This window comes from Colletotrichum truncatum (genome assembly GCF_014235925.2).
Source record: "Colletotrichum truncatum strain CMES1059 chromosome Unknown Contig_0010, whole genome shotgun sequence".
Classification (NCBI taxonomy): Eukaryota; Fungi; Ascomycota; class Sordariomycetes; order Glomerellales; family Glomerellaceae; genus Colletotrichum; species Colletotrichum truncatum.
This window is the reverse complement of record NW_027222407.1, coordinates 1858986-1883240: the sequence shown is the minus strand read 5'-3', so window position 1 is coordinate 1883240 and position 24255 is coordinate 1858986. Positions and strand designations below refer to the sequence as shown.

Genomic DNA, 24255 nt, shown 5'->3' with positions numbered 1-24255 from the left:
CGATATGCTAACCTTGCTAGATTTCTTTAACGGTTGAATTGAACAGGCAACGGATGTTTCTAACATGCTTACTTGTGGAGACTCCTAGTGACAATCAGCCGTCCCGCAGCTCACATCTTAACCGGGTCCCGGAACTTCTTCCTCCCACTTCTCACGTCGAAGGGAGGGCTTTTGACATCAGGTACATCTATGCATCGGACAAGGAATCCCAGATAAGGTGGAGCTCGCTTTCGCTATCGCTAGATCCGTACTTGGTTGGGCTCAAAGTTACGCCGCTTTTAAGTTTCTCACGAAGTGTAGGCAAGCTAGAGATTTGGAACTCAATCGTGGTAGCAAACTAGGCACTTTTGCTTTTAGTCGACTGCCTCCTTTTGAGTCGGCTGCCTCGTCCTATATCTCAACTCCAACGCGTTTAATTTCTTGTCATGGGGTTCTAGAGCAAACAACAGAGAATGGAGACGAGCGTGAACGTGGTAATAGAGGTTATGGTAGTCAGTCACGGCCCAGTATCGGAGGCGTAGGAATGAAGACAGTTGATAATGGTAGACTTCTTTGACTCGGAGGTCATTTAGAAACTGAATAGTTAAGATAATCACCACTTTAGCTCAAAACACTCAATCAGGACTGTATCAATGCTCAAAGTTTGATTTTTTTTCTAAAAAGAAAAATCACGTTTGAAAGAAAGAATATCAAAGTTTCTAAGTAGCGTTTTATTTATCTTAGGGCAGGCGCTTCAAGCTAACAACCATAAGCTTCCTCGATATAAGTTCATTACTTCTCAGTCTCCATTATCTTCTCATCCTTTGTATCTTCGATCCCATGGTCTTCTACCCTACATGCACTCTCTGCTGTGTCCCCTGATCCTTCCAAATCTCGCCCTTGAGAACTGCCTTGCGCCTCATCCATCAGACCGATGGCCTGCGTAATGCGGGATAGTGATTCGTCACTGAGAGGAGGTTGTTCCACTCTGTCCTCTGCCGAGGGATCTGCTCTCGAGAGTTCTGTGAGCCTTGATCGCCAAAAATTCCATCGCTCGAGACTCCGTGGAGGAATGTCCTTGCAAAGCGGACCAGGAGCGATGGAAGCCTGTTCACGCTCGGTCAAGGCATCTGTAGAGGCCATATCCTTATACAAGAGTTGGCCGCAGCGCGCCAGCCACTCGGTCGCGACCCAGAGTTTGCATTCAAAAACACTCACCTCCTGCGGCGCTGTCTCTAGGGTTGCACGTATCTCCCAATAGGGCAGCACAATCCACTGCGTAAAATCATCGCTTAGAAGCCGAGAAGCAAATGAGTTGAAGCGTTTCCAGGTTTCGATGTCTTCAGGAGTGTATTCATCGAAGTCCGTGGGGTCTTTAAGGCTTGTTAGAGTAACGTCCCGCTATTGCATTGTGTTACTAGACAATGAATTGAATGATCCCACTTACCAGCCCATTTATCGAATAGATACATGCTTAAATGAGGCAAATCCCCCCACTGCAAAGTGGAATTCTAGATGAATGCTGCGGTTAGTCCTGTTCACTGATTACAACAAGTAGTAAAGAACAGAGAGTGATGTTCTACTCACGTCTTCGAGTCCGGCCACTGACCCACCATTAAGCCGCAATTCTTTGACGGCGGCAATGAGGGTCTCGTGCCATGGATGGTCGATGGGCACAATCCTCACTGCATCTAAGAGCATCATCCACAAGTCCCAGAGCAGCCCAGAAGCAGCATCTTCCGAGCCACTCGAGATGAAAAATTGCCGCAAGTCATCCGCCAGCTTGGTCGCTGCCGTAGCGGGATCATTGCTAGAGTTCAAAGTCCCTTCCAAGATGCGGAGTACGTCGGCTTGGCCTTGGGGAAGGTTAGGCTCATTCAAGACTCCAAAATCAACATCAGCCATAATGACAAAACCTTAAGCCGGTCGGCAATGATTGATTTCGACTATATACGGAAAGTAGCCAATAATTTAGTGTTTGGCCGGAGTAAGTAGAGCAATGTAAGGTTAGGACCTAGTTTCATGTTACGTGGATCACAACATCTATGGCTGCCTCCCGGCGGTTGCCTAGGTTGAGGCAGTGCTCCAGTAACCCTGAGTGGATACGGATACCATCTGACTAAATCAGCCCACCAAAGTGGTGACTTGGAGGTAACGTTGAAAGCGGACGCTCGTAGTGTATACCCCTGGTCCTGTTGGCTGTTTTGTCGCTTGGCCCAAGGATGACTGGCGGCAACTGTACTTCAACTGACTACTTAACGTCGCACACCCACTTCTCGCACACCCCCACATTTCGCACACCCATAAATTGGGTCATCATGAGGTATTCATCAACTTCATAACTATAAGTCTGATTCGTCTCCTGCAACTGTGATACTATCGCCAGTTTTAATAGGTAATTCAGGCTCGCTAGATTCATCTGAGCTATCCTCAATTTCGCCAGCCTCAATTTGGGCTTTGTGAATTGCCTCAATGTTGGCAAACTTCGAATTTGGGCTCATTTGGACCTTACGCCGCTTCCGTACCATTCCAGCCTCAACTTCTGCTTCCAACATTGCAATCTTCTTCTCTGCTGTAGCCAATTGATAGTCCTTTTCATCAAATCCCTTTTGAACCTTCCGAAACAACAGTCGCTGCGTTTGCTGATCTTTATCCAACTTGCTGAATAAGCTAAGTTGATCATATAGATCAACTGTCTTCTTGGGCGTTGACCAGGCTACTATGGATGTAGCAGATGCCCAGTTTTCGTCTTTTCCACCATCAGAGGCCCTCATAGGCGTAGAATAGCCTGGCTTTGAGGGCTTGGAAGCATTCTCAAGCAGTAGAGGGCTCATGAGCGGTCGAGCTATCGAAATGGGCCATAGTCCTGTTGCTTTCCAGCCGCTTCTGATATTCTTGCTTGAAAATGCCATCTGGCGTGCTTTTCCATAGCAGGTAAGAAAGTTCCGTTTGCCTACAACTATAGAATCGTTGTGTTGAATGAGGTATCCAAGCTCTTTTCGATAGGTCGCCTTGAGAGGCCTAAAGACTGCTTGGTCTAGAGGTTGGAGAACGTGGGATGTATGTGGCGGTAGGAAAAGGAGATATATCTTGTGTTTATAACAGAGATACATAAATTCTGTTGTTTCATGACTGCCATGACCGTCTAGGATCAATAGTCTCTGCTCAGAGGGATGATCAGGCTTAGTCAGAGGGATAAAGATGTTCTCAAGCCATTCCACAGCTGTAGAGTCTGAAGTCCAGCCATTCTCAGTTGCTGTGAACTTCCAACCACTGTAAATATCACGTTTATGGATATCAAGAGGAAACCATTGTTGTTGAACCGATTTCCCTCGATAAATAACAAGTGGAGGAAGCGCCTGACCAGTTGCAGAGACACACTCAAGCATAGTTGTCCAAGCCCGAGACCCAGGCTGTTTTTTTCGCATTGATGAGCTTTCTGATGATCCCAGTACTAAGCCATTTGATCCTCTGCCTTCTAGGATACCAGTTTCATCCATGTTATAGCGATGATGTGGTTTGATCGCCTTGATCTCTGGAAGGGCGAGTTGTTGAAACCATTGCCTGATTACATTAGTTGAGGCCCCATTGACACGCTTAGAATCGATGGCTCTAGCTCTATGAACCTTGATTGATGGATTTCTCTTAATAAAGAACTGAATCCAGTTTCTCCCAAGTGGCTGGGTAGTGCCTCTGATGTCTAGGATTCGCTGGGCAAATTCCTTGAGTTGTTGATGTGTTGGCGGCAGCCCTAACGCCGCCTGGATACGCACCCATTCAGCTAAGTGACTTTCCTGTGCTGGAGATAGCTTCTGGAAGCTAGAGAAAGCTACATTTCTTGCCTGTGAACCCTTTAATCGAGACTGGAGGGTTGATGGTGGAATTCCAGCATCATGAGCTGCCTTTCGGACACTCTGCCCACTTGCAACTGCATTGAGAGCTTGATTGACTTCTGTTTCCGTATACTGGCCCATTAAGCGTATAAGAGTAACTATTCAAAGAATTATAATAATCGCTGTAAAAGTGGTGAAGATATTAAAGAATGTTGAAGAGGGTAAAATTCCACATGAGCGATTTATGGGTGTGCGAAATGTGGGGGTGTGCGAGAAGTGGGTGTGCGACGTTAGGCAATTCAACTGTACAAAGTACATCGCTTGTATTGTAATCTTTGATTGATGCTATGCTTTTTCTTGCACAATTCAGACACGCTTCTACAAGAATAAGCTGATTCTCACTGGCAACACGGGATGTAGAACAATCTCATCTGAACAGAGTCAGTATGTGTTGCGATAGTTGGAATACGGAGTCGTGTGGCACTTCCAGCCACACGCCCGCCAGGCTGAGAGGCCCAAGCCTCCCAGACTCACGTGACAGGCCAAGGGGGAATATCCCCACCTTCTAGTCAACAACACCACTTTCAACAATAATGAACCATCGATTAGAACCAATTTACTGTTATTTGTTATTGACGAACGGAATTCCGTTTCACCCCCTGTGAAACCTATAGTATGTCTGAAATTTTACGTCATGGTGTGTATACTTATGTCTTAAGTTGAGAAAATGCAGCCGACAGGGCTGAACCCGCACGCCACAACCGCGCCGATCAGCCGCTTACCCCAGACGAAGGACTCCGATCTTCTTGTGGGGAGGAGTACTCATTGACGAGCCGGGAAGTGGATGCCGTTGATCTTCACCGTCGCTTCTGCAAGGGACCTAGGTTCCTCAGCAAACTCGGGCGCCGCGTAAGCCGCCAAGTTGTCGTAAAAGTCCTACGTATCACGACGTTGGTGTAGGCATCAGCCAGGCTAACAAAGGCGTTGCGTAAGGCGGCAGTAGAAACTTTGGCCTTCTGATCATCAACACTCCCTTTGCTGACTAGCATTCAGTTTCTGATCTTGAATGAAGCCTAAATAACTTGTCGACAAATATGTCCCCATTCTCTGGGGCAAAGTAAGGGATACATCCAAGCAACTCATGCAATTTCCGAACCGCTTCCAGGTCAATGGAAAGGCACATTTTGGGCCCTTTTCCATTTTCGCAACAGTTTCCTCTACTAGAGAACCTGGGATATTTGTTTCTCACATACTTAATATTCATTCAATGGTTAATCGACAAGGAAGTTCTGGGGAGACCTTGTGAAACATAAAAGAACTTATCAAGCGACTGGATTGCTGCTTTAGCCTAAACGACTCCTACTAGTTGAAGGATGAGACCTGTTGATCATGACTTACAAATGAATACAGGCGGTGTGGACAACCAAGTCATAAACATGCAAGCCCAGCTTTGGATGTGACATTGGTAACTGCGATGTATCATCATGACAGAATCAAATACCTGAGCTTTACATAGATACAAATTTCAAAACACGTTGAGTAAAATAATGACAAGATCAGTAACAATAGTAGAGTATCTTGGAGAACACAATTGACTATAAAAGCTCTCGAATATCCGGACTCTGACTGACAATTTAGCTTTCCCATCTCATCCACAACACTCCTCATTTGACACCATTGGTTTCAATAAACAAGAACAACATTCTGATAAATAACACAGACTTCTCCCATTCCATCTTTTCAACTCTTCAAAATGCTCTTCAACAACATCGCTTCCGCTACTCTCGCAGCTTGCGTGCTTCTGGTGCCCACCGCCCTGGCAGATGTTAAATTGCAGTGGCATCCCTCGGGAAACTGTGGCACCAGTGGAGGCCCTCAGAGGACTTACAAGCGCGGCCAGTGCATCGGCCTTAGCTCGACCAGCAACTCGGTCAACATCCTTTCGCGCAGTGGCTCATGTAACTGTACGTTCTACACAAATTTTTACTATCATATTTCCTGCTTCTTAGACTTCTGCTAATCTGATACACTTTTGAAAGTGGTGACTTATACCTCCGGTGACTGCGACGGAAGCAAGAGAACGCTGAACACCAACGGCTGCTGGACCCTTTCGGGTAGAAACTCTGCCAAGGTTGAGTGCTAAGCGGTCAAACATGTTCATTTCCGCTCGTTGGGATTTCTTTGTTCGTTGATGGTCAGGAAACGTTTAGTCTGCAGACTGGCACAGGTACCTATTCGCTCTTTGAACTTGAATAAAATCAGTCACTCTTTTAAATCAAGCCCGCTATAATGCCGCGCGATCGATGTCCACGTTCTACTCTTCTTTCCATTCAATTACATCCTCGGCTATGTCGTAGCCGAAATCAGTTTGCCTGCACATACACGGAAAGAGAAATTTTAACCGGAGGGGGAATGGGATGGTAAACATGTACACCTCTACACATTGTCATATTTCATTTCCTGCATCAATAAACATGACATTTCGAGTCTGCTGTTCATTCAAGAAGCATCAGGTGATCAGCGAATGCGGATCCATGGATCAGCGGCACCGTCTTCGTTTCCGGGTATCCCATCGAGATGCAGTTGGCTACAGGTACATCCTCGTGAGGACAATGAGCCATTACGAGGCCAGCCAAGACAATTTCTAGCCAGCCGAACAATTAAATGAAGGATACTTGCAAAATTTGCAGAATTTTAGCAATGGAACAAGCTCCTGCATTATCAGAGTTCCAAGAAAGCAACCGATGGAACATATGATTAATAGTCTGCGGTTATGTACCTCTGATATGAGGGGAAAAGAGTGGGTGTGAATTGAGAACTATGTAGCTGTAGCGAACTGGACCCTGGCAGGATACTAGCAGCAATACCCCTAGTCTACTTACATTGACAGAATGGTGTTAAGCTTAGTTGCACTGCCATCGGCTCGTGAATTGTCTTCCACTCACGAAAGCCTTTTTCTAATGGAGATCTTATAATCTTATAGGTCCCTTTTCTCCGTCTTGGTATTCATGTCCCTGCTCGCATTGCCTTGGAATGTCCACCTGGCCTACAGGCCGATGATACTTGCCTGACAGATCAGTCCAATTCATTCCTCCAAGGTAGTGCCGTAACTAAGCCGGCTATTAGCGGCACTTGTTTGGGAACTATGTGTATCCCTTAAACTTTGGGAGAGCCGTCACAGTCGCGAAATATCCCCAGAATGATCCAGGCTGACTGTGTCATAAGGGCTTGGCTTTCTTAGGTAACCAACGCTTTGCATTCATATATCGATCATATCTGAAGTCATTTGATCTACTCGTGTAGCGCGATTCTATCCAATCAATCAATCATCAGTGAACAGCCTAATTCATTCCTACCGCCCCATTTCCTAGGTCTATTTGCTCAATGCAAAGAACTTTCAAGCCCTCAATTTTCAAGCCGATTGCCCCATTTGCCGATTTGAAACTACTTGCCCCATCAAAACAGGCGGTAAGCAATTCCGAGTAAATGTCCCGATTCAACGCTTAATTCCCATTATCGCCATTGATGCTGGCGATTTACCGAGTCTTGGGAGCCTCGAGAGGACCACCTGGCTTGGTGGCCGAAATGGCAACATACCGCCAACGACCCTTGCCGCGATACGTTTCAACGCCAGCGACAGTGTTGATAAAGTGCCTTTCCAATCCGAAAGCCTTGATGAAAATGTAAGGGATGATGCCAAGCAAGAAGAAGATGCGGCACAGCGGACGGATGTTCTCGGAATAATCTCGGACCTGAACGTCTACGAAGCCTGCATCCTCTAGCATCTGCTTGAAGACGCCAGGATTTGACCGGTCGTTCGTAGGCATGGCGGCAAATTCGTTAATCTTGCGCATGTTGTCGACCATATCTGTGGGCGACCCTTCCAAAAATTGATGGTCATACTCAAAGTGGGAGATATGGCCACCGGGACGCAAAAGTCGGTAGAATCCTGCAAGGACGGCTTCTGGGTCCGTAGCGTGGACCAGGGTCTCCATCGTGTAAATACCGTCGAAGGACTCATCCTCCAGTGCTTCGAGATGATGGTAATCTCTTCTATTAACGGTCACGGTACCCTGCGGCAGACCTGAACGCTTGATGGTCTTGCGAGCTCTGTCGACGTGCCGTTGGACCACGTCAAAGGCCTCAATCTTCAGGCCGTGCTCGCGGGCGAGATGCAACGCGACATGTCCATAACCACAGCCGGCATCCAAGACTGTCGAGCCTTTGGGCAGGTTCAAGACCTCGGCCATCTTGTCCTCCATACGCCGCAGGCCACGGCTGAGGGGGAAAGGGAAGTAGGTGTCGTGGTCCCAATAGCCGAAGTGCCTTGTGCCCCCAAGAACCAAGCGGTAACCGATACGGGACTCAAGCGATGCATAGTAAGATTGCAGCCCCGGGTTTGAGTTGATGAGAGGCTCCGTCTCAGCGGTTCCTGTGGAGGAGGCCATGATGAAATCCGATCAATACGACATAAACTGGTCAAGGGCGGGGGCGGGCCTCTCTCTCTCTCTCTGTTTCTTTCGGCTCCGTACTGCTATCGAAATGAAATGGTATAAGAAGAAATGGGAACCCCCAAATAGAAACTGCAGGATGAAAAAGGGAGAAATCCAAAACGCAGCCTCATGGCAAGCGAAGCGACGCGCACCACAATTGATGGGAGAGGTGTGGCCAGGTTTGCGGCACAGGTCGGAGGGGCTGGGGCGGGCGGCTATCCGCGACATGCGGCCGCGCCACCCGGTATGCGATTCGCTCGTTGGACGACACCCCAGCCAGCGCCGAGGACGCGAAAAGCAACCCCTCCGTGCTATCCGGCAACCTCATTGGCTTTAGCGATGTACAATGCCCCAGTGACATGCAAATTCGTTGTTGGACGGATAGCCCCTCAACAACCCTGGTCAGCGGGACGCCAGGCTGCATACCCGCGCATGTGAGTTCCATCGCCCATGATGTCTCGACAACATAGATGCCCATGTATGAGACGGGTTTGTCCAGGGTTGCTGTTCAATTAGTCCTCGTAAAGCAAACTTTCAAGCGTCGGCTATGCATCCCTCTTCTACAAATGCGAAATGCACGTCTACACAATTACAGGGGGGGAAACTCCTGTTGGTGTCGTTGTGGTGTGAAGAGATGCTCAAGATAGAACGACAACTGCAGGCGTGTTATTCCTCCCCTTCCCCCCTATTACTTACTTAACTGTTGGTTTGCCCTTCATATTGAAATTGATGGTGTGAGAACGTGAGCTTCGTTGCTCTTTGAGCTTGCGTTTCAACATACGCACCACGTTATTACACCGCCACAGCCACAATATCCCGACAATCGCCGCAATTGTAACGAAATTACATGCGAATACTATAATACATGCTGTGGATGCTTATTGGATTACGTAGCACGTACGCAGCACGTAATGGCGGGTCCGAGCATAAGCGCCTCAAATAACTCAGCCTCTAAGAATGGAACCGACATTTGGGCTCCTGTTTACGGTTGGGTCGACGATGGCAGGGACCGAGGAACCATCGACATTCTGTGGTCCAGCATCATTACCATAGTGCTTTGCATTTGGGTTTCCACGCATCCTAATGCTCTAGCGCCCAAAGACAAATGGTATCATGGCTTCATTGACAAGTTTAATCTTGCTATGATTGGGCTCCTCGGTCCTGATTTTCTATTTGGCATTGCCGTTGGACAACTTGCCAACGCTGGCAGAAGCGTAAAAGTAAGTCGAAGAAAATATTTCTGCTCGTAACGAAGACCCGAATTCTTGTCTAACATTATCTGGAACAGCAATTCAAAGCCGAGCCACGATTGTCCGGAGGTCTGAAATGGACGTACACGCATGCCTTGTTTGTTGACATGGGAGGTATTCACCTCAAAAGCCCAGACTACCCAGAAGGTTTCCCAATCAATGCGGAACAATTGTTCTACCTCGTCAAACATGGATTTGTCGAGTTTCCTGACATGGACTCAATGGATATTAAAGAACGCAACAGCGTAGATACTCTATCCAGGTACGCAGGGCTCCCACAGTGACGTGATCTCTTCAGCGCACTATGCTGACAGGCCCGTTCGGTCTAGATTCATCACATTGTGGCAAGCATTATTCTTTTTCATTACGGAGATGGACCGTATCAAAAACGGCTTGCCTATTACCCCCCTAGAACTGACCGCCCTGTCGTTCACCTTTGCGATGTTTGCAACCTCGATTTGTTGGTATTTGAAGCCTTCCATATCATATCCTCGGTTCATTGAAACAAAGTTTTGCAATGAACGCCAGACCAAAATCGAAGATATTAGAAAATTCGCTGCAACAAGGGTAAGTCGGAAGCCTGCTGGCTTTCACATCTCATTGTCGTCTTGCGTTTTGAAGGCTGAGACCGAGAACAGACACACGTTGGGCTCGCCGAGAAGTGGTACCGCACTCCTTTGGATTTTATCAGTCGCCGGGAGTTTCGGATCGACACTCACTGGGCGTACTACAAAAGAATTTCTGAAATAGTGGGCGTCAACTTGTACGGGCGACCCATTAAGCAGCACTTGTGGGACCGTTTCCCATCCGACATTTGGTTTCCCATTGGTTCCACCACGTTGCCGTTAAGCCTCTTCCTCATCACTGGCTTCAGCGCCTCCTTCATGTTTGGATGGAACTTCTACTTCCCAACTGCCACCGAGCAGCTGACGTGGAGAATATTCAGCGTCTACCACATGGCCTTCTCGTTGTACGGAGGCGGGTATTACAGTGTTGAGGCTTGGAGGAGCTTCAAGCGGACCCGGCAGTACGGAACTACCGTCGCGGCAATCGAAATGGTCGACCCCGAAGCCCAGCAACTACGCTCCGATGATAGTAGTGACAGTCAGCCTAAGAACAAGCCTCGCGGTTTTGTGGACGGTTGCTTGGCTAGAATTCGTTCGTGGAGAAACATATCCGCAGACAACGATCCGGACATGACTGTACCTTTGAAAGTGGTCGCGCCGACGACCATCGTTTGCGCTTTGTATGTGTTTTGTCGTGGGTACTTTTACATTGAGGATTTTGTTTCACTTCGAGAACAGCCACGGGGGATTTACATCACAGGAAACAAATTCCTGCCTTTGATTGCCAATCCTTGACTCAAGGTATGCGGCTTTCACCGGTCTTTTGCGTTGACAGGTTTGCATCTGGATGTATTCGAACTTGTGTTTTTTTTTCCTTTGTATTTTTACGAATGACGGACAAATCATGGATACCAGGCCCAGTGCCAAGTTACATAGCGAACATTTGAGATGATTTACATGGGATATCAGCAGCGGAAACGTAAAGGTAGTTAATGGGGTGCTGTACAAAGTCGTTTTTTTTTTTTTTTTAGATATCTATGTCATACATAAGCCTAGGTACCTTACTGCTCTACTGCTCTTGCTTTTTATCATCCGTATGATGTCTTCCTTCATCGAGTGATTCCAAAACGAACTATTCGGGCAACTTCAACAGCTTTTCAGAGTTCTAATCTATTATCACAAGAGGCGCATACAGTTAAAGCATCAACCCTTGAAAATAACAGCAACTGTTCCTTTTGGGCGATTTACAGCTGGCGTCACACCTCGCGTGACCCAGTAACTGGAGATAAGCGAATGGTGGTGTGCAGCTGTCGCTTTCTTGGCGCGGATAACCAGCGAATTTTCAGGGCCTTTCTTACAGACAGGGGGGACATTATTTTGTTCAAAGCCCACGAGAATTAAGACTTCGCTTTGTCAAATAAGATTGTCCTATCGATGGCTAGTTTTACACCTTGATCAGCCTAGTCCTGCAGTCGGCATGTAGAAAAAGAACCTGCCAATCAAATCGAGGCACAACGGTCAAGACAGCCCAACACACCACCTTCGGGCGTGAGCTGAAGAACGTACGCTTGGCACTCGTATGGTGTGCCTCTCACTGGTCACGCGCGGGTACGCCAACCGGGGAGATGGCGCGAGATAAGACCCAGCTGAGGCCCACTGCCCCAGGCGCTGCTGTCGTTGTCCTGCATCATCGTGAGATCTTCACCGTCGAAAACCGACGAAGCGACTGTACGCTAGTGCCCTCTTTCTGCCGCCTTATCAACGAACCCGCGAAATCGGTGTCCTGAGGTGATGTCCGATCATTCACGCTTTTCCGACTGGACTTTGCAGGACCGGAATCCGGCTATATTTCCAGTAGCTGGCCAGTATAATGAAATGTAAGAGACATTATTCTGTTACCGGGATCTTGCTGAGTAGAAGTAATGTAGCGACGACGTTGATGGCGAGACCGTAACTGGCGAGGGCGCCGATGATGTGGATTCGACGAAGGATCAGAGCAAGGCCGGAGATTATTTGATTCAACTAGAAGATGACGATGGACACAAAGACCCAGAACTGCAATATGCACAAGCTACCGACGGTGAACCCGACACATACTGGAGACACCCCACTGCTGCTGCATCGGGAAAGAATTGGCTGTTGATTCTCATCGGTTTTCTATCGGCATATTCAATGTACAACTACTCGGAAGGTAAACATCATTTCCCGTCGTCTCAATCCAGAAACTCTGTTCGGTGCTAACAAGATGCATTCATAGGTATCCCGGAAGAAGATAGAATCTTCATCGACTGGTTCCTCAAATGGGCCATGGGGCCGTTTTGGGAGCCGACAACGGGGTACCTTGTGGTGGTCATACTGCTCTACATCGCGAGTAACTGTGTGCTCGCCTACAGACAAGGTCTCGCGCTGTTTCTGATGGCTTTCGTCTTTTCTGGGTCTTTTGGCCATTTGTTGGTAGCCCTGTGGCGTGGCAACTGGGGAAATGTACTTCTGGCGGACATTCCTCTAAGGTTGAACGTCGTCGTCTTCCTCGTGCAGATTTTTATTACGGTGCAGCATCGATCGGGGCGAGGATTTTCCCGAGGAACGCTTCTGCAAGAGGTGAAGAGGGTTGTGGCACGAAAGAAGGATGACTGCGAGGCTCAAGAATCAGGAGGAAGGGGTGATGCGAATGATGGGACAGCTGTGGATGGAGGCGAGCATCGCGAAAGTTATGGTGCGTGTTAAATCTGGGTTGATAGGCAAAGATTGCGATGCGCCGTAAGCACTGTCATTGAGATGGAGATCTAAATCGGATTTCATAAATTGATTTTATATGGCTCTATCCAAAATGGGACAACAATGTGGTGTCCAGACTTGTATTGTCAAACTCTCTGAAAGTGTTTTGTACACCAGTCTCCGCTTGATTAGAGCAATCTCCAGTTGTACTATCCCCAATAAGTCGGTTTCTCTCCGCAGAAGTGTGTCAACCCTTGACATATATGTGCTAATAGAAGATGTATTAGCTTGAATTAACTGGCTTTGCCCAGTGACCGATATCACAATTCCTCAGATGCACCTTGTCCATTTTATTTTACAACCTAATGACTGAACTGAGACAATGTCATTGGAAGTACAGCCCGAATAATACACCAATGAATCAGTTCCAAAATCTCGAAGACAGAAAAGCTGAAGATCTTCGAGATACGCTTTGCACATGTTGGCATCAAAACAATCATCTCATGATTTATTGGAATTTACAAGACTCATGTCCTGTTAGTTACCTGTATCTTAGCCTTTGTCTTTAGTAGCTTAAGAAATTCTATTGTTCCTTCCAGAATCATCTCAAAGAAAACCTCATAACAACGCCCTCTGAAGTGGAACAATCCAATTGATATTGCACAGGCACCGAGCTTTCTACAAAGTAGCAAAGATGGTTCAGAACAATGCGCTTTATGTAGACCCGCGGATTCGAGTATAAATGAAGACACTAGAATCATCAGCATCCAGGCATGCCCATAACATCAACATCCAAGCAAAGACTACCCAGCACCTCCGCAAGAAAGTCCTTCTGCGGAATTACCAGACAAAACCACACCTCATCAACCTACTACTACTACAACAGAAAAACGCAATGGAGACTGGAGAATATTCGGGTTTCTATCACGGCATGACAAGAACCCCAGAGGCCCGTGCCGCTCGCAGAGCAACACACAACCTCCCCTGTCAACTTCCTTTCCGCCCAGACCTGCCCGACGAGAAACGCGCACCGGAGCTCAACAAGCAACACTCGCGCAAGGAAATGAAGCGAGTAACCAAGAAGTACGTCATGTTCCAAAAGGATAAGTCGGGCGAGTACTTTGCTCGCTGGAACCCCGACTTCATCCTCGACCCCCACGCCATCCGGAAGATGTTGGAATGGTACACCAAGAACGGCGTTTACCAGTTCCCACCCGTGAAGAGCATCACGCCCCTGGGGAAGGGATTCACAAAGATGTACTTCCTCGTGCGCTTTTGGCCGGGCTATGCCTGTGGAGAGCGCTCGGAACTACCCGAGAAAGTCATTCTCCGCTTTAGTCTGCCTGTTTGCCCAGTCACCCAGCTCCAGCATGAGATCTCGACCATGTCTTGGGTATCGAAGCTGACTGACTGGGTTCCCAAAGTACTCATGTTCGACCCTTGGGGACAGAACGAACTGCATCTCGAGTGGCTCATCATGGAAGTTGTGCAAGGTTTCATACTGCAGAACTGTATTGATGAGAATGTTTGCACGTGCGAAACGGGCCTTCAGGGTCTCAAGCCTGTAGCGCGAAAGAACCCTCGGTTGACTGCAGAAAAACTGATGAAAATCGGCAACGATGTTCTAAACCTCTTTGTACGTATCACGGACGACTTCATGCATTACCCTTGGCTGGGGTCCGTTGTCGGCAGTTTAAAAGTGAATTGGGTTGATTCGCGCTTCAACAGGGGCGAGTTGGTCTGTAAGCCATTCTACATCCGTGAGCATCTGTTCAAGTACGAGGCTGACGCTGGACCGTTTTATTCTTTCCACGACTACCTCAAGGAATACTTCAAGGCCGCCTATTGCGAATTAGAGTCCGATGAGCAGTACTACTTGAATCGAAAGCTCGACGCAAGACTTGAGGCGGAAGACAAGAACCACATAGACTACATCGTTGCTACGCGGCGCGAGATTCCTTGGGGTGGAAAAGTCGTTGATCGGCCCGTCACCCTAAACCATACGAACCTCCATGCCGGCAATATTCTTGTCAACGAGAATGGTGACATTGTCGCCATCATGGGATGGGAGGATGCAGTAGTCATGCCTACGGCTTGGCAAGAAGCGATCAACAAACTCGACGAAATGTACCAGCGATGCGCCACCGATGATTTGTTCAAGCCCATGGGCTCATGCTGTGAGCCATTCCGCTTAGGACGTCCCCTCATGTATCCCAGACACTCTCTCGGTTATGGCCATTCTTGTCCTGAAAGCGATGGTCCGTCGTGTTTTGCCGACCCCTCCGATCCACATTCATCCAAAAGCAAAACGGGACCTTTTAAAAGAATGAAGAGACGACTGACAAACTTGCTGTAGCTGAGGGTCGACGATCGCAGGATTTCTTGTAGGTTGCATTGCTGTTCATAGATTGGATGTATACATGAAATGTTACTTGATTGCGGAAAATTGACTACAGCTCAAGATGAGCTATGTTTCTAGTTTGTTCATACTGAGTTCACATAGTGACGATCACTGGAATGGGTACCCCAGTTAGTGCGCAAAAGCGTGAGGGTATTTGACAAGTGACTTATCCATTGGCTCTTTCGCTGTAAAGTTGTTGCAAATAGGCCGCGAATGACTTTAGAGGTTAAGGGACAATTGGGGCTTGATGCTGGTGAAAAGCCGAAAGGAGAAATTCCTCCGCCGGAAGAGCTGTCTACTGCACTTGTCTCTAAGATATCTGGGATGTTTCATTGGGCACCATGTTGCATCTTTCAGCCGCTCCAAAAGGGAACAATCACTGAGGAGACGGTAGCGAGAGGGATGGAGTGGGATGGCAAGAGTCCGGGCCGGGCAATCGGCATAGAGCTTTGTTGGAACCGTGGCTTGTTGGCTGGAAAGCAGACCGTTTTGGACGTTGAGTCTCCGTTGATTGGAAATTTAGTGGCACAATCAGAAGAAACGTTTGTTGGCTGGTGATGCAGTGGCTTGTTGTGACACAAGGACATGGCGTCAGAGGGAGCCTGGAGCTGGGATGTCTGTGAGGTGCGTCGCGCTAGCACCTGGTCTTTGACGTCATGGATCGCACAGCGAAGCTTTTGAGTGGTAGTGGGTATGTGCACGATCGCGATTTGGCATGCTAAGAGAAGAAGAAGAAGAAAGCAGAGCAAATGAAAATCAAATGTGAAATGTAATGGATGAGAAGCCGAGAAGCATTGCGAGCATGGCAATTTGGACCATGGCTGGCTAGGCGATTACGTGTCCATCGCGTAGTGGCATCCACTTGGTGACGAATTGGGTGCCGTTGACAGCAATAGACTGCCCAAAAGGGAGGGTGATCGTTCGTTCTAGGGCCCCCTAAGTGGCCGTCCAGCCGCTGCCAATGCCATGTTCAGACTGGCAAGCCGCGAGTGGAATTGGATGGGGGTGGTTGCAGGCCCTTGACGGTCTTTGCAGCTTTCTTCCGAATGCCGTGGCGATCCATGGGTCATGGATGGATCAAGGGCAGGCCGGGACATGTGGTCGAGAAGAAAACGACCGAAAGTGTACAGCTTATACAGCTATTGTAAAGTCGGCACTGGCAGCTGCGTGAAAAGGTAGGAATCCTAAGAATGAATGCTTTCTAGCGGCTGAATGAAGAGATACCGACCTGAAGAGGACCATGTCTTTCCTCCCTCCCTCGTTCCTGCCAGTTATTCTGTTGGCCCCACTTTCCCTTCCTTCCTGGTAAAAACTTTGCCTTCCTTTTCAGAAATAATAAAAATAAGAACAAAAGGTCGACCAAGAAGGAAAGAAAAAATAGATTGAGTAGGAATCTCCTTCTTCCGTCGTATTTGCCATCGACTCGCGATAGAGGTCGCATGCTCAGAACAATAGTGGGTGGTTGATATGACGACATGGCTCGAAACACAACGCAGAAGATGGAACTTACAGGAAGCTACGATGCCGCTGAAACACTAAAAATCACCATGTGTCTCTGCACCACTCCATTATTTTTCTCAGACAGACGTGTTGGCCCCATCAGAGCGGCTATCTCTGGCAAGAACAGCTGGAGTATTTCCACAGACCGCCGTATACAATCCTGAACAAGACCCTCAGACACCCATAGTAGGTACCTCCCGCTGCATCCCATACACATCCTGGTGCACATCATCTTGTCATCAAGTCGCATTACTAGTATATGTATTTGGTGGTCGGTCCATTAGCTGGCGAAATTGGACACAAATGCATTAGTGGTAGCCAAGCAGAAGCAAGGCTCCTTGATGAGGGTTTGATGGAGCTAGCCACCGAGCCGGCTCCGATCGAGATGGCCAGTTGGCAGCTCTGCAAGCCACCTCCCTATTGAAGTGGCTCAAGGGGCATTGTAAGTTTCGTAGAAGCGCAGCCGTTGCAATTTCTAGACTCCCTCGTCCTTAGAGACAAACTTTGACACGGTCAGATATCTTTAGAGCAAACAGGAACTTATCACGAGGGAGGCTGGGAAACGGTTGTCTGAGAAGCAGAAATTAACCGCTTCAATGCCCAAGCGTCGTCAAACGAGATTGTAGACATGATGATACGAGCCGACGGTAGTCTAGACCACGTTCCAATCGTTTGCGCCTTTCCTAAAGAAAGCCACAGTACGGTGAAATTGGACCAAGATCTGCAAGTTTCAAACAGGGCACTGGTTTTTGAAGATGGCTACACCACGCTACAATGGGGTAGTACTGTGGCCCCGATGCGGGATGCGGGATGATAGATCACTAAAACGCTGGTGTGAATCTTCCCCGATCCACTAAAATGCCAAGAAAGTCCGCTAGAAATCCCACTTAGCGGCGCTGCACCCGCTGGAAGAGCCTAAAGCTAGCCACAGGAGGCAGGGGCAGCAGGAAAGCCGAACTAACAGGGCAGGTTCAGCTTCTGTCACACCCGCTGCTGCTGCTGCTTCGTCTGAAATTTTTTGGTGCGTTGCGGAAGGTACTCCGTACTAGAGGAGGTACCTGCCTTTAGCTCTGCCGTGCCACATCGACCTATGACGTATCACGTACATCAACATTCCTGCCTCTTCATTCACGTCACCGTCACAATTGCACGACCTAGGCCCAGCCAAAGTGGTCCATCAAGGCCAGGCCAGTTTCGATCACAGGGAATGAACCACGGTCAGGACCAAGCTCCGGAATCCCTCCCCTACCCCTATCTCTTCGCCTGTTGACGAAGCCATCTCCTACCCACGCGCCTTGCCGTGCCCTGCCTTGCCTCCCTGCCAATTGCTAGCTCAAGATTGATCGATTCTGACGCATTTGCGCCTGGGCACACAAAAATTAACAACCTATAAACACCTGCTTGCACTCCGCGCTTCTACCCAAGCCTTTCTCTCTTTGATTTTTTCTCTCTCATCGATAGATACCTATTCCTGTTTTGCCTTTTTTTACAGGGACACCACCTTAACGATTCCCATTATACCCAAACCACTCTTGTGATACCCCCACCCTCCGACCACGCCTCTGTTATTCCCCTTTTTCTGTACAACACTACCAATAATCACCATACCCGCCTATACTCGAGAAGAAAATTACATATTACGATAAAACCGATACTTCATCATGTCAGCAAACGTCAACAAGCCAACCGACTTGAAGCAGAAGGAGGCGGATGTCAACCGCAAGCTCCAGCTCTATGGCATCATCTCCGCTTTCCAGGCTGGCAAGGTCCCCTCGGTACGTCACTGCCGGCATGGCTTGGCCCACGCATCTCTGCTGGGCTGATCCCTGTCTCCACCTCAACCACTAGACCCTGCAGGTTTACATGATACTGACGTGACCCCTGTAATAGAATGACCAAATCGACGTCGCCCTAAACAGTTTCCTGGCCTCCAAGGCATTGTCGAACCCCCCCGAGAAGCTCTCTGCCGAGGGTAAGGCGCTGATCGCTGATGTGCGTGAGGTTGTCACACAAGCAAAGTACCTTTTGCTTTCCAAGAACCAAGGCAATCTGCTTCAAGACTTCATTTGGCAGACTGAGCGCTTCGACCCCAAGACTCTTGATGTTCCCGGCGCCCCTGTCAACAAGGAGGTTGCTCAGCAGCATGGCGACAAGGCGATGCAGGGTCTGCGGACCCTCGGAACCCTGATCATCACCAACGGGCAATTCCGCAAATTGCGTAGGTTCCCTCCTTCTCTGCTTACCCCCGACTTGTGCTGACCACTTCATTAGTCAAGGATGCTAGCGTCCTCCTTCGCGACATGGCCGGCGATGCCGCCACCGAGGCCGCTCAGCGTGTCCGGCCTTCGGGTGAAGCTTTGGACCAGATAGACCGACCTGCCGAGGACAACACCTGGCATGACGCACCTGACTTCTCCAAGGAAAACCTGAAGAAGCAGGCTCAAGGCGTCTACAAGGGCAACCCAACTGGGGATGCTCGCGACGTCCTCAATGCCAGCACTCAAAGTGCTCACCCTCAGGGACAGCAGAATCCCCAAGACCTGGCTGCTACAGCTGCTCGTGACCAACAGTTGGGCACCAACTCCGGTGTCAACGCCCAGGGTGGTATCAATGCCGCTCGCAACGTTGTTGAGCAGAAGTACAATGAGAACGTTGACGAAGAGACCCGCGAGAAGGCTCGTCAGCGCAACGAGGAGTATCGCCGTCGCACCAAGGAGTACTTCAACAAGAAGATGCCTCAGGAGAGGAAGGAACAGACCATCTGGCGCCTGAAGAAGATGGTGCTCGAGTGCCAGCAGCATCCTGACTACGCTCAGGCTATCGAGACTCTCCTCGGACTCGCTGAGGAGTACGCCGGGCACTCGCGTGCTCTTGCTCAGGGTGGAAGCAGCACTGTCAGAGACACCCGTGCTGGACTTGCTGAGGCTGAGTCGGATCTCAAGACCTTGATTGAGCGCTTTGCCAATGGCACTTCTACCGATGACTTGTTCGAGTCAATCAACCAGATTTACCGTGATGCCGACCAGGACCGCGAGTTGAAGGATTGGTTCAAGGCTATGGACCGTTACGTCCGCCGTTGCCTTCTTGAGCAGGGCTACATCCTGGACGAGGATTCTAACCAAGAGTGGAACCACTTGTATGACCATGGTCGCTACCTCCTCCGCGAGAAGTACCGCACTCACACCGACCGTGTCTTTGATGAGATCAAGTTTTTGATCGACCAGTTCGATCAGGATCCTCAAAACAAGCGCTTCGGTGAAGCCGTCCAGAAACTCTTCAACGACCTGGGCAACGACGAGAACGGCAAGCCCACATTCAAGCCCCATCTCATCAAGGATCTTTCCGAGGTCATCATTCCTTCTCTCTTTGAGAATGTTGCTTACATCCCCATTCCTCGTATCGAGTACAGCGATCCCAAGTTTGATGCTGTCATTGAGAACCTTGTGCTCGAGTCCGACAACTTCATGCCCAATGTTCTTGAGGTTGCCAGCGAGAACCACTTCCGGTGGGGCCGCAAGAAGATCACCAGCAAGCACAACCAATCTTTCGAAGTCAAGGTTGCTGGTGTTCAGCTTGATCTCCGCGACGTCAGCTACCATGTCAAGCGCAAGCAGGGTTTCCCATCTCTTACCGATACTGGTGTTGCTGATATTCTCCTTGCTGGCGACGGCTTCTCTTTCAAGATGAAGATGTCTTCTGCGGATAAAAAGGATAGCCAGAACTTCTTCAAGATCGACAAGGTCGACGTCGACATTAAGCAAATGAGCATCAAGCTGAAGAAGTCCAACCACAAACTTCTCTTCAGTGTCGTCAAGCCAATCATGCTCAAGGTTCTCCGCCCCGCGTTGCAGAAGGCTGTTGAACAGGCTATCAAGCAGCAGGCTTCTCAGCTGGACAGCTTCCTCTTCCAAGTTAAACAGGAGGCTGACCGTGCAATTGACGAGGCCCGCTCTGACCCTGAGAGAACCCCCAACATCTACAACCGCTATGTCACCGCCGTCCAGAAGCGTGCCCTTCAGGGCAAGCAGAAGGCCCAGCAGGCTGTTGTTGACAAGAAGGTTAACATGGCCATTACCAAGGAAGATTCTATCTTCCCCAACATCAACCTTCCTGGAGGCATCAGCTCCAAGGCCACTGAATACAAGGAGTTGGCTCGTAAGGGAGAACGCTGGGAGAGCCCTGTCTTCTCCATCGGAAAGGCCAACAAGTCGAACGATATTCCTGATGCTCCTCGTGTCGAACGCAAGAAGCATACTCTTCGGTCCCAGCAAAACGTCGGTCCTAATGCTTCGCTCAACGGCCACACCCACCCCAACCTGAACGGTAACCTGAATGGCAATTTGAACGGTAACCTCAACAACAACTTCAACGACATTAACGGCTTCAACAAGAATGTTAACAACGGACTTGGCGGAAACCTTAACGGCAACGTCCAACCCAACCTTAACAACAACGCCAACCCGCTGTCCAACTCCGCCCACGTCAGTGGCTACTAGAGGCATCACCACTAGACCCATTTCTTTTGTTAGCGGGAAGGAAATTGCATGATGAGTGACCTGCAAACGAAAAGGCTTATACCCGGATTGAGAGATTGGGGTTATCGACGACTTTAACTAATGACCTTGTTCCTTGGTAATAATTGTTGTACTATTAGTATTCTATTGGTTTTCCATAGGCTAAACATTGCCTTTCACTAAGTCTTGCTCTGTCATGCTTACTCTGATCTTGAGTATGTGTATCACGGTCTAAAAATGTGATGTTTGTGAAAACGCTTACTTTGCTTGTGTTCTCAAATTGTTTTTGAAATGTGCATTATAGCTCCTAACATACTGCCTTTACACATGTCTCATCATAATAGACACTGTCTTATGTGTAGTGATTTTGAATCATAGTTGGCGAGGAATAGAGATGGCATAAACACATGTTGCTACAGCCGAATACCTCTGTAGCTACCTATATAGTCGTCCATCCCATGTCAGTTGGGACGAGTGCGCCGTTTATGGTATTCATCCCGTCAGAGCACAAAACCAGCACAGTCTTCGCAACCTGTTCCAAAGCCGACCAACCGAAATTCCAACCTCCTTGAGCAGGATTGCCGTGGACTGTGTTGAACGTCGAGACAACTGTTTTCCTAGTTAGTACTTGGTAATAATCATTCTCGGGTAGAAGTGAGCGCTTACCAAGTGCCAATCCTTCCTTATGAAAATCAGCAATGTGGTCCTTATCTCTGGCCATATTGGTTTGCATCGGTCCTGGCATGATGGCCAGGCATCGGATGCCCTTTGGCCCGTAGAATGCGGCAGTGCTCTTTGTGAGGCCGACGGTGCCGTGTTTTGATGCGGTGTACGCGACGCCTGATATTTCTCAGTTTAACTTAAAAACTCCGATACGGACTGGTTGCAGTCATGGACGAGGCGACTCACCGGCTCTCGCACCATTCACGCCCGCGGCGCTGATGACGTTCAAAATCACACCCCTCTGTCCGCCAACCGGCTCCTGCTTCAGGAACTGCCGGATAGCATGCTGCGATGTCACAAACAGCCCCGTCATGTTGACCAGGATGTTCTTCTCCCACATGGCCATGTCGCAGTCTCCCGTCGGGTGCATCTTATCTGAGATGCCGGCGTTGTTGACCAGCACGTCCAGCCTGCGGCCCTCGCCCCCCGAGAGGTACGTTGAGAATGCGCCCTCGACGGAGGACGCCGATGTGATGTCGCATTCTATGGGATGCAGGCGGTCGCGATGTTGTTCTGCGACATGTGAGGGGAGAGAGGCGAGGGCTGCCGGGGAGATGTCGAGGACGATTACGTTTGCGTTGGCGGCGAGGAAGGTGTTTGTCAGGGCGAGGCCTAGGCCTGCGGCGCCGCCTGTTATTATCACTGTCTTGGAGGTGTAGTCTACGGACATGATGTTGATTTTGGTGTTGGTTGGAGTTTTGCCAAGTATTTGTAGCCAACTGAGATCAACTTTCGTGGAATTCTGTCAATGGGATGATGAGACTGACTGTTTCTCTGAGCTGAGAGATGACTGTGAGCTTTATTTGAGTGATTGTCTCTATGAATGAGTCCCAAACAACGGGACAATGTCATACGAATATCGTGAAGCTATGCAGTTTGAGATGCGAGCATACTGGGGTAAGCCGAAACCGAGACCGAGACCGATGGCCAAGGGCACCCGTCTCAAGCCCGCGGCGGGAGTCACCCGTCCCCCAGATTTCGCGAGCCACCCCGCAGATCTGGGAATGGCAATGCATTAGAAGAGGATACAATTTGGTTAAGTTTACTTGGCGGCCATGGGCAGCTTAAGACCAAACTCGTAGTTGGATGTCTCTTTTGTCACAAGAGCGATAGCGACCCCGAGGATAACCACAACGGCTCATTCACTCAAGAGATATGGGGTTCATCGAGTCAATTCAGATGAACATGCTGCTAATTTACACTGCCGCAAGGTTAACGGCTCCGGGTACCTTTTCAAACAACCATGAAGAAATTTAGTTCTTCGCTTTCCGGGCGTGAGGGTTCGTCGCGTCGCTCTTGAGGCCCGCCAGACCCGTGCTCCGGTTCTGGTCAAGGCCGGTATGGGCCTCCAGATCCTTCTCGCCGCCCTCCTTGCCGCTCAACGGTCCTGATAGTAGCGAGCCGCCGCCGCCGCGGGTAGTTGCGTCTGCGACGCCGGCGGCGCGATCGGGCGAGCCTGTGAGGAAGGCGAAAAATCCGCCTAGGATAACTGCTACGCCGCCGATCGTGTATAGAGTGGCGCTGGAATTGCGTTGGTTAGTTATACGCGTATGGGCTAAGATGGTGTGGTTCTTGTTGGAAAGGAATGGATGGGGAAGAGCCGGCTGGACGAGGCCGGATCGCTGATGAGGGGTAAAGGAACATACCGGTTGTTAACCTCGCTCGGGCGTGTGGGAACTTTTTGTTGCGATCCGGCCGGGGGCGGCTGGTCGCCGCCGGTATATGAGCGGGTGTTCTCCGCCTTCTTCTCGACGGCGTAGCCTCGGCGGGAGATGTGCTGTACGGTGCGGGATGTGGATGGTCGGATGACCGATTGCAGCCTTAGTGCTCTGAATGCTGACATTTACTGATGTGTATCTTTCTCAGGTACTATCAACTGCGATGATTGAGAATGGAGACTTTGTGTTGGTACGAATCGTCAATGTGGGTTGATGCTGGGATGAACGTCAATAGTAAGGCGCTCAAGACGGGATATGAAAAAGCCAAGTCTGGGCTCCATTTGAATATATATCTCGTGAAACAATTATTATTTGCTAACTCAATTGAATTCCAGGGGCGTTTATGACTGCTGTCTGATGTGTTCCTGATGAGGTGCTCGAAATGACAGAATGATGATGTAGACGAAAGATGCTCTGGGGCGATTCGGTGTGGAGAAACCTCGAGTCTGAACACGCCAGCCTCAGCCCGACGGCAGGCTTCTGCAACCCCTTTCAATTGTGACGTTTATAAAATCATAATCAGTGATTCATCAGATTTTATAAAAGTAGTGGAGAAATTC

General features: G+C 49.2%; 9 protein-coding genes across 9 annotated transcripts; 4 read left to right on the top strand and 5 right to left on the bottom strand.

Annotated features, from left to right (window-relative positions):
- Window positions 1-771: 771 nt before the first annotated feature.
- CTRU02_213962 (uncharacterized protein) lies at window positions 772-1884 on the bottom strand (the record flags this gene model as incomplete). Its single annotated transcript, XM_036724517.1, has 3 exons — window positions 772-1352; window positions 1427-1490; window positions 1567-1884. 3 exons carry the CDS (start codon window positions 1882-1884, stop codon window positions 772-774), a joined length of 963 nt encoding a protein of 320 aa, XP_036583636.1.
- A 437-nt stretch (window positions 1885-2321) lies between these two features.
- Window positions 2322-3479, bottom strand: CTRU02_213961 (transposase; the record flags this gene model as incomplete). The annotated part of the gene is made up of 1 exon (XM_036724516.2): window positions 2322-3479. The coding sequence occupies one exon, from the start codon at window positions 3477-3479 to the stop codon at window positions 2322-2324; it is 1158 nt and encodes a 385-aa protein (XP_036583635.2).
- A 2086-nt stretch (window positions 3480-5565) lies between these two features.
- CTRU02_213960 (uncharacterized protein) lies at window positions 5566-5955 on the top strand (the record flags this gene model as incomplete). Its single annotated transcript, XM_036724515.1, has 2 exons — window positions 5566-5776; window positions 5852-5955. The coding sequence occupies 2 exons, from the start codon at window positions 5566-5568 to the stop codon at window positions 5953-5955; spliced, it is 315 nt and encodes a 104-aa protein (XP_036583634.1).
- A 1393-nt stretch (window positions 5956-7348) lies between these two features.
- Window positions 7349-8260, bottom strand: CTRU02_213959 (uncharacterized protein; the record flags this gene model as incomplete). The annotated part of the gene is made up of 1 exon (XM_036724514.1): window positions 7349-8260. One exon carries the CDS (start codon window positions 8258-8260, stop codon window positions 7349-7351), a length of 912 nt encoding a protein of 303 aa, XP_036583633.1.
- A 956-nt stretch (window positions 8261-9216) lies between these two features.
- CTRU02_213958 (uncharacterized protein) lies at window positions 9217-10916 on the top strand (the record flags this gene model as incomplete). Its single annotated transcript, XM_036724513.1, has 4 exons — window positions 9217-9525; window positions 9594-9817; window positions 9885-10122; window positions 10194-10916. 4 exons carry the CDS (start codon window positions 9217-9219, stop codon window positions 10914-10916), a joined length of 1494 nt encoding a protein of 497 aa, XP_036583632.1.
- A 3982-nt stretch (window positions 10917-14898) lies between these two features.
- CTRU02_213957 (uncharacterized protein) lies at window positions 14899-15195 on the top strand (the record flags this gene model as incomplete). Its single annotated transcript, XM_036724511.1, has 1 exon — window positions 14899-15195. The coding sequence occupies one exon, from the start codon at window positions 14899-14901 to the stop codon at window positions 15193-15195; it is 297 nt and encodes a 98-aa protein (XP_036583630.1).
- A 3206-nt stretch (window positions 15196-18401) lies between these two features.
- Window positions 18402-21236, top strand: CTRU02_213956 (uncharacterized protein; the record flags this gene model as incomplete). Its single annotated transcript, XM_036724510.1, has 3 exons — window positions 18402-18515; window positions 18631-18958; window positions 19012-21236. 3 exons carry the CDS (start codon window positions 18402-18404, stop codon window positions 21234-21236), a joined length of 2667 nt encoding a protein of 888 aa, XP_036583629.1.
- Window positions 21237-21693: 457 nt separating this feature from the next.
- Window positions 21694-22647, bottom strand: CTRU02_213955 (short-chain dehydrogenase reductase sdr; the record flags this gene model as incomplete). Its single annotated transcript, XM_036724509.1, has 3 exons — window positions 21694-21863; window positions 21921-22094; window positions 22164-22647. 3 exons carry the CDS (start codon window positions 22645-22647, stop codon window positions 21694-21696), a joined length of 828 nt encoding a protein of 275 aa, XP_036583628.1.
- A 583-nt stretch (window positions 22648-23230) lies between these two features.
- On the bottom strand, window positions 23231-23820 carry CTRU02_213954 (uncharacterized protein; the record flags this gene model as incomplete). The annotated part of the gene is made up of 2 exons (XM_070206158.1): window positions 23231-23498; window positions 23624-23820. The coding sequence occupies 2 exons, from the start codon at window positions 23818-23820 to the stop codon at window positions 23231-23233; spliced, it is 465 nt and encodes a 154-aa protein (XP_070060190.1).
- Between the last annotated feature and the right edge of the window lie 435 nt (window positions 23821-24255).